Source organism: Balaenoptera musculus, chromosome 11, assembly GCF_009873245.2.
Source record: "Balaenoptera musculus isolate JJ_BM4_2016_0621 chromosome 11, mBalMus1.pri.v3, whole genome shotgun sequence".
Taxonomy (NCBI): Eukaryota; Metazoa; Chordata; class Mammalia; order Artiodactyla; family Balaenopteridae; genus Balaenoptera; species Balaenoptera musculus.
In genome coordinates, this window is record NC_045795.1 from 38209898 (window position 1) to 38223850 (window position 13953).

The following is a 13953-nucleotide window of genomic DNA, read 5'->3' on the forward strand; positions in this document are numbered from 1 at the left end:
GTGATTGTAGTTTGGGAACAGATCTTTCCTCTTCCTGGACCACTCCTACCTCTCTATGCCTAATATTTTTAAGATTTTTTTCCCTGCCCACTAACCTTGTATTTGAACTCAAAGCATGGAATTGCTTAAAATCAATTGGTAAATTGCCCCCAAGCAGTTTCATAACCTGTTCTATAAAGGAGCACCGCACACAGGATGTGTGACCCACTGACAACAGTGTTTTCCACAGCTTATGAATGTTGTTTTGTTTGTTTTTTTATCACAGCCTGCTTCTTTATAAAGCACCTTAATTCCTAGAAGTTTATCAACCAAGGTAGCTCTGGCTGAACTGCACAGTTCCCACTGCTCTGATGTATGGGAAGAGGCCTGGCTCTGGAATCAAAGACCCGAGTCTGGAACTGGCTTCCAGAGGGCACTCCTAGCTGCAGGGAAGCTTCTCCACACCCATAGCAGACCTGCCTACATCCTCATGACCAAACCTGACCCTGAGCTTCTAGAGACAGACTCAAAGGTCAGGGAAGTTTTGGGGATGGAGACCAAGGAACAGAGTGAGATTAATCCCAGGCAGCAGTGATCCTACAAACCCCAGAAACCACCAACTGCCCTCTGGGTCCTACACCCTTGCTGCCCATCCTTTAATCCAGAAAGTGACATGTAGGTCTGCTCTACTTCCTGCAGCAGCTCTGAATCTCCTCCCCACCATACTGCTTCCTACCACCCACCAAGTACCTACTTGCCCAGATTTTGCAGTGGGCCTATAGCTGCCAGGGTGATCCTCTGACCCTCATCTACCTGATACATCCCTGTGCCTACCCAGGGACTCCCACCCAGGACTGGATGTCTCATAGAAAGAGCTAGGAATTTTTCCAACCAATTAAGGCTTGAAGCAAATTAAATAGCAGGGTCTGTTCCATTCAGAGAATACTTCAATAATCCTGTGAAATAACTGTAGATGATAACTGGCTTGATTTGGGTTTGAGGCTGGCATTTTGAATTTGTGAGTGTGTATGTATATATGCATGTGCCTTTAAAAACAATTTTATGGTTCAGTAAAAAAATTAAGACTTGGTTTACACGGGGCTCACAGTTTGGCAGATTAGTTGGTTTTACTCTTATCTTTGGTCTAAAGTTCAACTTTGGGGTAAATTCTTGAAAGTTTGGGATCAAGCTGAATTCATCTTTGATATCCCCAGAACCCAGAAGAGTGCTTGGCATTTAGTAGGTGCTCCGTAAAGGTTGACTGATTAAATCAACAACAGTCTAATATACTCAAAAGCTATATAAGAAGCAGGACTACATTGGTCAGGACCGTTAGCTGTAGGTTGGCAGCAGTTAGGAACGCTACCTGTTGAGTCACATGAGCACGCACCTGTTTGTTTGTTTGTTTAATATTTATTTATTTATTTGGCTGCGTCAGGTCTTAGTTGCAGCATGCGGGATCTTTGTTGAGGCATGCGGGATCTTTCGTTGCTGTGTGTGGGCTTCTCTCTAGTTGTGGTGTGGGCTCTAGAGCACGCAGCCTCAGTAGTTGTGGCGCACGGGCTTAGTTGCCCCACGGCATGTGGGATCTTATGGGGTCCATGTGAGGACCCGTCTCCTCTGCATTGGAAGGCGACTTCTTAACCACTGGACCACCAGGGAAGCCCCCCGTTTGGTTTTTAAGTACAGTTCTTTCCTTTTTTTTTCTAGGACAAGGAATAACAACTTTATTCCGGAAGCTAGCAGATGGAGAAGATGGTAGACTAGTGCCCCAAAGAATCATCTTCTTAAAGTGCAGTTCTATTCAGAAGCTGAGAGGCGGCTAGTTAACCTCTGGGAGTTATATAACCATAATATCTACTAATTATTGAGTGCTATGACACATCTTGCACTCTGTGAAGCAGTTTACACAGTTGACCTTGTTAAGCCCTCACAACAACCTTATGAGCTGGCATTAGCCCTATTTGACAGATCAGGAGATAGAGGCTCAGAAAGACCAAGAGTCCTAAGTGCACTCACCAGGTGAGACTGTGGCAAAGCAGGGATTTTACGTTGGGTGTGTCCAACCCCAAAGCCCAGCTCCCCATCCCCATCCTTATTCACTCCCTCACTACCCCTGTAACCTTCCTGCAGACCATTCCCAAACCTCCTCCTCCCTGTGGAATTAGAAACATGAGTCATGCTCACTGCATTTTGCTGCCTGGTGTTTTAGATTGTGGATGTCTTGGGAAGCCTTTTCTGGTGTCACTTGTCTTTTGTTTGTTCTTCTTGAATACCTTGCTCACCCAATTGGAGTCTTCAGCAGTTCTCTCCCTGAGAAAATAGATGAAATAATGGTTGGTTCATGACAGAGCCCTGCTCCAGCTCAGAAGGTAGACAGAAACACCAATGCCATGGTTCTCAACCCTGGCTGAACATTAGAGTTCCCTGGCGAACTTTTATTTTGTAATCAATGACTGTTTATCTAAGTAACATCATGCCAACGAGTCAAATGAAACTCAGCTAAACTTTTATACAGTTATATGTCAATGCAATAAAGTTTGTCATGTGAACAAAACACATAATTTATGCCCAAGTACAAAATTATTTATGCAAACTCTTTCCAAAAGTTTTATAATTAAAACTATACTTAATGTGAGAAGCAGGTATGTTTTAATATACTTGATATGATATCGAGTGGGAATATCAAAAATAAAAGTGCCTCAGGCCCTGTTCTCTGCAACTGTGGCCATAGAAAAACTCAGCCACTGCCAGAGCTACCCAAGGCAGGAAGGGATGAGGTTGGGGGGCAGAAATACCCTTGATTCACCCTCTGATCTCCTGCTGTTGCATTCCACTGGCTAACCCCACTGGCATTCAGTCAGCAAAGGAGTCTGGGTATTGCGGTTCCCAGAGAGGAAGAAACAAACAAACAAAACAAACAAACAAAAAACAGCTTCCCAGGCCCTCTCCCAATCACTGCAAAGACAATAATGGAGTACATGTTAAACAACCCAGCAGCCCAGACAGTTGGTGCGCATTATAAGAAAAGACTTTCTGGGGACAATCTACAACATAGGAATATTACCCCTCTTTTTATGCTGATAGAAAATAATTTGGATTAAGGGAAGTTTTTGGTAGAGTCTCTCAACTTATACTGTGCAGGATCCACCAAAGGCTAGGATGTAGCATGCCTGCCAGCTCTTTTGAACTGAGACATCAACAGAGAGTCAGATACGAGGAGGGGTACACACTCTCCCACTGCATTTAGAGAAGGTACATTCCCCAGTGTGCACAGCAGGGACGGGGGGAATGACACTGTCAGTGTGAATAGGCTCATGTCCCACACGTTGCCTTCACTGGGGAAGAGAGAAGAGGGAGTGGTGGTCTGCGAACGGTAAGGGGATGGACCGAAATCACATCCAGAAAAGGAACCCAGTGCTCCTTGGGCAGCTAAAGAGATGGAAAATATCACTTAGCTGGGCCCTCTCCCCTGACCAAAGGAAAGAACATGTTCCCAATTGAGGAGACACTTACATTGCATAAGGCTTGCTCATGGTTTCCTTCACATTAGCCAGAGGCACGGTGCTTTTGGAATTTGAAGAAGCAAAGGGAGCTACAGCCAAAAATGAAAATATAGGAGACATGAGTGAGATGGGGTTGGGGAGGAGTACTTAGTCATTTTTGAAATAACAATAGGAAGTAAGTGAAATGTTCAGAAACAGTAAAGAACTTTTACTTTCAAATTCTCGTATTTGGGACCAGAATCATGTTGTTGGATTTGACTGAGATCCAGGGCAGTGGCATCTGCAGAAGGTCTGAAGCTAACCCTTGATGTAATATTATCAGCAATTCCCTCATAAAAAGTAGCCAGTTGTGTTAGGGAAAGTTTTCAAGAAAATCCCCCACAGGGGTCTAAACCTTCTAGCATCTGCTTTATGTAATGCTTTTGTCTTTTTTGCTGGAATAGGAAATAGTTTCATGATCATTGTTCTTAAGTAAGCTCCCTTTTTTTTATTTTTATTTTTTGGCTTACGGGATCTTAGTTCCCCAACCAGGGATTGAACCTGGGCCCACGGCAGTGAAAGCCTGCGTGCTAACCACCGGACCACCAGGGAATTCCCTTAAGTAAGCTCTTTGCATGTTTCCGATGAGTAGGGGGATATATAACACATGAATATTAATATGTAATTATGTAATACATGTAAATAAAAATAACATAGAATAAATTAATAAATTCCTCTATCTGAACTTCTTTCATTTGGGGACCTGCTGGATATCCCTCACTCTCCCAAATCTATTTGTGGCTCCTTTGTTTATGGATTTTCCTGGGACTTTTTGCAGCACCTCCCGCCCCCAACAACAACATGGCCACTGCCAAACGACGGCTAACATGAACCCCTGGGGCTCCACTCTGCCCAATTCCTACAGGTGGCCTAGGATGTCACTGCTGAGACCAGCTGGAGGCTCCAGCAGGATTCCTCAGCCTCAGCACGACTGACGCTAAGGGCCAGGCAATTCGTTGTTATAGGGGTTGAGCATTGCAGGATGTTTAGCGGCATCCCTGGCCTCTCCCAACTAGACGTTACCCACTTGGTGACAACCAAAAATGTCTCCAGATGTCGCCAAATGTCTCCTGGGGGGTAATATGGCCTGCAGTCGAGAATCACTGGGCTATCCATACCCTCTGTCCACCCCCAATATGAGTGAGGAATGCCAGCTCTGGGCCCAGAAGTTCTCAGGCCCCTGAAGATGGCTGCCTTTAAGTACAGGTGCGGTAACATAAAATAAATGCATTTCATGTAACAGGGAAGAAGAGAGCAGGTGAAAGACTTTGAACAATTTTCTGACTCTTAATGTTCTGATATTTTTGTCTCATTGTTAAAAGAATCAAAGTGGGACTTCCCTGGTGGCACAGTGGTTAAGAATCCGCCTGCCAAAGCAGGAGACATGGGTTCAAGCCCTCGTCCGGGAAGATCCCACATGCCGCAGAGCTACTAAGCCCGTGAGCCACAACTACTGAGCCTGCACTCTAGAGCCCGTGCTCCGCAATACGAGAAGCCACCACAATGAGAAGCCCGTGCACCTCAACGAAAAGTAGCCCCTACTCGCTGCAACTAGAGAAAGCCCGCTCACAGCAAGACCCATCGCAGCCAAAAATAAATTAAAAAAAAAAAAAAAAAAAAAGAATCAAAGTGAACCTATTCAAAAAAAAAAAAAGAAAAAAAGAAAGAAAAGAAAAGAAAAACAAAAAAAAGACAAAGAGAACCTATTCCAGAGAAAGGGGGGTCACCCCTGACTTGGGGCAGATCCACAAAGAAGGAGACCTTGCTAATGTGTGCTACTGTTGATCGTAATAACTATGGAAGCTTGGCTGGTGGACCATGAGGACCCTACCACCTGGCTTCGGTCCATCATTTGGGCCCCTCTGCCTTGGTCCCCACCCAGACCACCCACAGTGGCCAAACAGGTATCCTTTTCATCCTGAATGTACCTTGCACTTTCCTTCTCTGCACCTGAGCCTCTGGAATAAACAAAATCTGAAATGTTCTTTCTACTCTGTCGGATCCCACAAACCACAACTGTCAAAATCTTGCCCATTTCAAATCACCTGTCACCTCCAAGAAGCCTTCCTTATCTCCCCAGAGAGATGTGATCTTATTCTCTATGAATACCCTCAACACTGTTTTTGTTAGTTATATAGTACTTAAGAATTCTTTTTGCATTTTTGAGGTTGGTATCCATGCCATTCCCTCTGTTGGAGGGGAGATTTCCTGAGAGTGAGGAATTAAGAGCTGTTCATCTTTGCAGCTCCCAGAGAGGTGCTTCACCTGTAGTAAAGAACCAGTTTTTTAAAATACTATTTACAATCCATAATGGACTAGCGCTTTTGTGAAATACAATATAAATGAATTAGTAGGAAAATGACCAAGCTCTTGGATGTCATGGCTCTACTGTATTGCTATAAACATTTCTAAGTGCTTGTTCTCACTTTCTGTACTCATTTCATTGTGAACTAGTAACAAATAATACAGGGACTGGCACTGGTCCACAGACCCCTTTTTGAGTAGCATTGCCCTGGCACAGCAGCTTTCACAATAAAAAATCTACTAGAACAGCCGCTCTCAAATGTGGAGGGCTTGTAAAAAATGCAGACAGCTGGGTCCCACTCCTAGAATTTGTGATTTAGTAGGTATGTGGTAGGGCCTGAGAATTTTCATTTCTAACAACTTCTCGGGTGGTGCTATTGCTGCTAGTTGGGGAGCACACTTTGAGAATCACTGGACTAAAGAAGAAAAAACCCAAATGTCAAGTACACTGCCCTCTTGTGGTGGTCTGTCCTCATAGCAAGTAGAGCCGCTAAAGTTACGGGCTAACTTCACCAAGGCACCCCTCTAAAGCAACGGTTACCAGCAACCATGTCATTACACACTTGCCAACGGGCTCCAGACATGAGGAGTTGTGAGAAGCCAGAAGGGTCCATACCTTGGGGCTGTTCTGGGCCCAGTTCCTCCACAGGTGGCTGTGCAGGTGCTGCTGAAGAGGAACATTGGGGCAATGTTGGCGATGTCCCCACAGCGGAAGGCCCCAGGGACGTCCTGGATGAAATAGATGACTGGGGGGGTGGGGATCCGGATGGTGATCCAGTCAGTTGTACCTGCTGTGATGGTGATACAGGTGACAGCCCAGGTGTTGAGCTGGGGAGGAAGTGCACAGCTGGGCATGATACAGGTGGCAAGTCAGTTGGAGATTTTGATGGTGATGAGGCCAGTGGCGATGCAGGTGGTGAAACAGGTGACTCCACAGGCCACTCACATGTGGATTCAGATGTCTGCACAGGTGGGGACAGAGGTGGACCACGGCCACCTTTTCTTTCCCCTTTGGGAGCCCATTGTGTGTGAAGTTGTCTGGATTCTTCTGGACTGGCCCGCTCTGTTTGGAGGCTTGGTTGACAGTTTTCAGGGCACTCATTGCCAAGGGCGTGTTCTATCTGGCAGTACACTTCTACCCAGGGGAAAATCACTCTCTTGGAAGGAGAATTAAGGTAAGCAGCATCTAGGAAAAACAACAGCATGGGGTCACAGGTGGCATTACTAACCCCTGGCATCAGCATAGTATTTGCAAAAAATGGTTTCCCAAATTATTCTCATAAACAAGATTAGTGCTTTTCATTGTTTTTGTTCTGTTTTTGCTGCGCTGCACAACTTGCAGGATCTCAGTTCCCTGATCAGGGATTGAACCCCAGCAGTGAAAGCCTAGAATTCTAACCACTAGGCCACCAGGGAACTCCTGGATTAGTGCTTTTCAGTGGCCTTTCTTTACTTACTTGAATTCATATTGAATATTTGATTGTGTATTGATCCACTTATTCAATGGATACTTATTGAGCATCTAATATGTGCCAGGCATTATACCAGGCACTGAGGAGTTGAAGGAGACAAAAATAGACCTCTTGGAGCTTACAGTCTAGCCTGGGGGCAGGCACTAACCACCCCAATAACCTCAAGTTTTAACCAAGACAAGTGCTAGGAAGTGAAGATGTGGTACTAGGAGAGACGGGAGCAGGGAGGGCTTACCAGAGGGAGTGACATTTGAGCTGAGACGTGACAGGGGAGAGGTCCAGGGGGTGGTCAGGGTGGGATGAGGAGGAGCATTTCAGGCAGAGCGAACAGCACACACAAAGGTCACAGGTTCGAGGGAGCAGGAGGAAGCCAAGACCCTCCAAGGTCAGTGTAGGTGGAACAGGGGTGGGGATACTTGTGATGGGAGATGGGGCTGAGGAGGCCACAGGGGCCAGACCATGCAAGGGCTTAGAGGAGGCATCAAAGACCCTTGGTTTTCATAGAGACCATGAAGACTTATGAGCAGAGAGGTGAAGACCTGTCTCTGGTTTTGACAAGATCACTCTGGCTGCTGTGCAGAGACTCACTGAGAAAAGCAAGAGGGGACCCAGGGCACCCTGTCAGGGTTCTGAGAGAGGTGTGTGGGGCTTCCCCTTGGAAGGAGATAGAGGATTCTGCTTAGGAGGTAAAATAAATGAGAACTGACGATGGATTGATTGGAGGGTGAGGGGAAGGATGTGGCTTACACCAGCAGTCCCCAACCTTTTTGGCACCAGGGACCAGTTTTGAGGAAGACAATTTTTCCACAGACGGGGAGGGGGGGCTTACATAATTGGATGAATGTCAGTGCCATTGGCTTAGAATACAACCATGGAGGGGTGGGTCTGGGGAGAAGTGGGGAGAGTGAAGTTTGTTTTGGAGACATGTTGAGTGTAGGGGGCCTTTGAGATGTCCAAGGAGAGATGACAAGTGGGTAGCTGGATATATGTGTTTGGATCTCAGAGAAGAGATGAGGGTTAGAGATATATATTTGGGAGCCCCACCTATGGATGGTAACTGAAGCCATAATGGTGGCAGTGGAGGAGTTGGCCTAGGGAGGAAAAGCAGAGTGAGAAGAGGAAGGAGCCAGGATTGATCAGGAGAGGTGGGGAGGGGAACCCAGGGAAAGTTTTCTAAAACAGACAAGCCTGGGGTAGATTTAAACGTTGCTGGTAAGGATCCAGTTGAGAGATGGAGGTTGGAGAGAGAGAGAATAATGGAAAACTAGAGAATTCTGAGATTGGAATGGTGTCTGAGCCCGGGTGGTTGGGTGAGCTTTAGACAGGAAGAGGGACGCTTCCTTTCATATGCTAAGAAGGAGGGGGTCAGGGAAAGGTGAGTCTGTATATTTGGTGGTACAAAGTTGAGAGAACTCCCCTCTCATGGTTTTGGTTTTTCCTGTGAAGTAGGAAGTCAGGTGGGGTAGGAGGCTGGAAATCAGGAGCAGAAGGTTTGAGGTGGTAATTGCAGAGGATGAGAGAATAGGTTGACAAGAAAAACATAGTGCGATTGTTTTCTGTGTGGAAATTCACAAACCATTTCTAAAATTCATATAAAATGACAAAAGACCTAGAATAACCAAATCAACTTTGAAAATATGACAAAGGAGAAAGGCTTTTTGTGATCTTGGGTGAGGCAAAGATTTCTTAGATAAAGACACCAAAAGCATGATCCACAAAGGAAAAAATTTAATATGGACCCTATCGAAATGATAAACTTCTCCTTTTCAGAAGACACTGTTAAGGAGTTGGAAAGAGAAATCACAGACTGGGAGAAAATATTTGCAAATTCTGATAAAGGGCATTTATCTAGAATACATAAAAGCTCTTAACAAGAAAACAAACAATTCCATTTTTTAAATGGGCAAAAGATGGGAATTTCCTGGCAGTCCAGTGGTTAGCACTCTACGCTTTCATTGCTGAGGGCCCAGGTTCTATCCCTGGTTGGGGAACTAAGATCCCACAAGCTCCCACAAGCTGTGTGCGGTGAGGCCAAAAAAATAAAAATAAAAAATAAAAATAAATGGGCAAAAGAGTCAATTGAAAGGGCTCCCAATGGCCAAAGGTGGAACAATTTGAGTAACAAAATAAATAAAGTAGGACTGAGTAATAACCCACAGTATAAAATAAGTATCAACGAGTCCATACTAATATAAACAAATGATTGAATAGGTAAACAAATGATTGAATAGGCGGAGAAAGAGACAAATCTCTCATGATGAAGAATTCCCAATAATTTCTGTAGATACTCAGCCCTTAAGGAAGTGGAGAATAACTCCCTACTTCTTAGTGACTTCCTTCCAAAGAGCACAGTATGGAAAGGAAGAGTAGATTTACAGTGGAAAAACCTGACAAACACCACCTCACAGCATGTACCCTTGATACAACGTGATGAGAATGGCACTTTGCCTCTGTGGTCTTTCCCCCACACACCCACAACCCCAGTCTAATGATGAGAAAAACACCAAGCAAATCCCAACTGAGGGACATTCTACAAAATATCTGGCCAGTAGGTCATTAAAAACAAGGCGAGTCTGAGCAACTGTGACAGACAAGAGAAGCCTAAGGAGACAGCACAACTAAATGTGATGAGGGATCCTGAATGGGATCCTGGGCCAGAAAAAGGACATTAGGTAAAAACTAAGGCAATCTGAATAAAGTATGGACTTTAGTTCATAACGATTTATCAACATTGGTTCACTAATTGTAAACAATATACCATACTATGCACCAAATGTGTACCATGCTATAACATCTAACAAGTGTGAGACCTAAAACAATAGGGAAACCTAGATGTGGAGTATATGAAAACTCTCTGTATTATTTTCACATTTTTTCTGTAAATCTAAAATGATTCTAAAAAATAAAGCCTATTAAAGGTCTAGGGGAAAATGGGCAAAAGAGTTGAACAGACACTTCACCAAAGAATATATATGAACAACTAATAAGCCAAGGAAAAGATGCTCAGCATCATTAGTCATTAGGGAAATGCAAATTAAAACCACAATAAGATACTACCACATACCTATTAGAATGGCTAATATTAAAAAGACTGACCATACCAAGTGTTGGTGAGAATGTGGGGAAACTGGAATTCTCATTCACTGTTGGGAATGTAAAATGGTACAACCACTCTAGAAAACAATTTGGTAACTTCTTAAAAAGTTAGACATACATTCTGGGTGTGTTTCTCAGTCCATACACATCCAAAAGTATTGAAAATAGGATCTCGAAGAGATATCTGCACAGCCATGTTCATTGCAGTATTATTCACAATAGCCAAGAGGTGGAAGCAACCCAAATGTCCACTGATGAATGAATAGATTAAGAAAATCTGCTCTATATGCATGATAGAATATTATTTAGCCTTAAGGAAGGAAATCCTGTCACATGCTACAACATGTGTGAATCTTGAGGACGTTATACATGAAATAAACCAGTCACAAATAGACAAATACTATTATGATTCCACTTACATGAGGTACCTAAAGTATTCAAACTCATAGAAATAGAATGGTGGTTGCCAGGGTCTAGGGGGTGGGAGAAAAGGAGAGTTGGTTAATGGGTGTAGAGTTTCATTTTTGCAAGATGGAAAAGTTCAGGAGATTGGTTGCACACCAGTGTATGTTTAACACTACTGAATTGTACACTTAAAATGGCTAAGACGGTAAATTTTATGTTATGTGTGTTTTACTACAATTATATACATTACATTTTATATTAAAATATTGTATGTTATACATATATTTGTAGATATATATATATATTACATATTAAACATGCATCCACCATATGATCAGGTCATTCCATTCCTGGGTATTTACCCAAGAGAAATGAAAGCATTTGTCCATACAGAAATTCATGCATGAATGTACATAGCAGCTTTATTCGTAACAATCCCAAATTGGATACAACTTAAATGCCCATTAACAGGTGAATGGATAAATGAACTGTGGTATATTCATACAGTGGATTGGAATGCAAAAAGGAATGAACTATTTATACCATGCAATGACATGGGTGAATCTCAGAATAATTATGCTGAGTGAAAGAATGCAGACAAAAAAGAATTCATACTATAAGAGTTCATCTATCAAAAACTCTAAAAATGCAAATTAATCTATAATGACAGAAAGACATCAGGGTTTGCTTGGGGAAGGTGGGAGGGATCCCAAAGGGGCATGAGGAAACTTCAGGCATGATGGATTGTTCCCTATCCTGATTGTGGTGCTGGTTTCACAGGTGTGTGTGTCTGTGTCTGTGTGTCTGTGTCTGTGTCAAAACTTACCCAATTGTGATTGGGAGGAAGGGAGGGAGGAAGGTCAGTCTGGCCGGGCATGGCTGGATATGGCATGGATATTTCAGACATGGCATCCTCTGAGCTCCAACCTCACTCAACGCCCATGTACCTGTGTCTGTGCGGGGAATATGGATTTTCAAGGATGCCAGCAAGCCGTGTCCTTCCCTTTGGTAGAAGGCTGCTGTCGGGGAGGCCAAGGGTGGAGAGGGAGGCTCACCTGGTGGCAGGAATAATTAGGTAAATGTGAACCCTTAGGAGGGAGGAGAAAGAGGATGCCAGGCTGTGAGCAGAGGAGTTGAGGGTGACACCTTGCAGGTGTGGCTTCCTACCTGAGGTGACCCCCTTTCAGAAAGCAGGCAGGAGGCTGGAGCAGACTTCCGTTTTCTGTTCCCAGATGGTAGGTGGGGATTTCTCAGGCTATGTCAGTATTTCCTGCTTGCATCTGGTGCCGGGAGAAAACTCCAGGCCCAGCAAACCCAAGAGGATTTAGGTGCTGGAGCTGAAACTTGCACTGAGAAAGCCACACACACATTTGCCAATTGGAAGAGGAAGCAAAAACAGCTGGCAGCCAGCACGAGTTTTTTTCTCCCTTATGAGTTGTGTCTGTTCCTACTTGGAGTGATTCCAGGGCCATTGGGGAAAACCTGCCATCCTCCATATACTGCCCCAATTCAGGAGTGGTTGCCTGCAATGCTACGATTAGAGTTTCATCCTCGGGTTTAAGACTGCCGTTCATACCTGTGAAAATGTCCACACCAGCTAAGGGTGGAAGGGGGGAGGGTGAGAGGATAAGGGGCTACTGAGAAATGGGGGAGACTAGAGATGCTTAACAACCCACTGTGTAAGTCTTCCCAGGGCTTGCCCTGAGAGGAAGAGAAAGGAAAAGTTCTAGGGGAGAGACAGGTGTGGAGGCAGCCAGGTACCCAGGCTGCAATCTGAGGTGTAGCGGGATTTCCTGGGGCAGGGAATTGGTGTCTGCGCCGAGATCCAAGAAACAAATCAGGGGATCCCCAAACCTCAAGCCCTCAATATACACCATCACTGAGGAAAGAATGGAGGGGCTCCCCACCTGGAGCAGAAAGGACCACAGGCCCTAGCCAGACCCTCCTATTCCCTAAGCTCTGTAGGTGAGACCTCAGCTCCACCACCACCACACCCCTCAGGTCGTCCTCCTGTTGGACACCGGGGGCTCGGCTTCACAGCTGTCACCTGTGAAAATTTGGAAGATGGGGCAGTTGTCAGGGGACAGTCAGGGTTAGGAGGGGTCTGTCTGCAGAGAGGTGAGAGGAGGGCCCTGTCCCTGAGGTCAGAGGGGGCAGTGGACTGGATTGACCGTTGCTAGGAATAAAACTCAGAGGTAGGTTCCACCGTCAGCCACCTTGTACAGATGAGAAAACAGGCCCCAGGAGATGAATTACTTGCTCAAGGTCACATAGCTGGTGTGTCAAAAAGCAGGATCTAAACCCTTTTTACAGATTTGGAACTAAGACTCAGAGAGGGAGAGTGATTTCCTGGAGCTCACACAGCTTGGGGAATGGGGACCCTGGCCCAGGGCTACTTGCCTCCAGAGCCCACATTCTCTCCATCCTGTGCTCCTGCTCCCTACACCCCTAGTCGGGAGAATGGACCCAGGAGAAAGTAAAGAGTTAGGACAGGGGAGCTTAGGAAAGCAGGAAGCAATTTTTTGGCTGCACCACGCGGCATGCAGGATCTTATTTCCTCAACAGGGATAGAACCTGCACCCCCTGCAGTGGAAGCACAGAGTCTTAATCGCTGGACTGCCAGGGAAGTCCCAGCAGGAAGCAATTTTGAAGGAAAAAAGTGCGCATATCTTACGAGAAAAACCTCATTCAACCCCTTAATCTCACTCCTTAAATATATTTTTTAAACTACATACACAAAAAGTTCACCACAGGGTTGTCTATAATAGTGAACATTTGGAAACTCAAAGAATGATCAAAGTATTCTGTACAACTGTGATGGAATATTATACAGGTGCCAAGAAGCCAGTTACAAAGACCATACGGCAACATGGAAAAATATTTATGATATAACATTAGGTAAACACCCTTTGATCCAGAAGTCCCTTTTTTCTGGAAATATGCTCTATGGAATTAATTCTAAATATAGAAAAGCATTTTTTCTTTCCTTTTAACAAAGATGTTTGCATGGTCTTCATGGAGTTAGAGTGTTTAGTGCATGCCATTGGAGTCTTTCTTCCACCCAGATAATGCACAGAGGATACACAGGGGTGGTGGGACCATGCTTTCCAAACCAACCTAGGGCAAGGGCTCTTCTCTCTCATTTGTTGATC

At 44.7% G+C, this 13953-nt stretch overlaps 1 protein-coding gene across 13 annotated transcripts in view; it reads right to left on the reverse strand.

Annotated features, from left to right (window-relative positions):
• The window catches only part of PNPLA1 (patatin like phospholipase domain containing 1), a 55575-nt gene that overhangs the window by 15106 nt on the left and 26516 nt on the right, over positions 1–13953 (reverse strand). For 3 of the 13 annotated variants that reach the window (XM_036870106.1, XM_036870104.1, XM_036870101.1), the window contains exons 6-9: positions 10816–10869; positions 6445–7014; positions 3496–3574; positions 2167–2292 (exon numbers count right to left, since the gene is read on the reverse strand). In XM_036870106.1, coding sequence (XP_036726001.1) covers positions 2167–2292; positions 3496–3574; positions 6445–7014; positions 10816–10869 — 829 coding nt within the window. Of the gene's footprint in view, positions 1–1446; positions 1686–2166; positions 2293–3495; positions 3575–5569; positions 5790–6444; positions 7015–10815; positions 10870–13953 lie in introns of those variants that run through there. The other 10 variants (XM_036870109.1, XM_036870107.1, XM_036870102.1 and 7 more) reach the window with 9 other exon arrangements.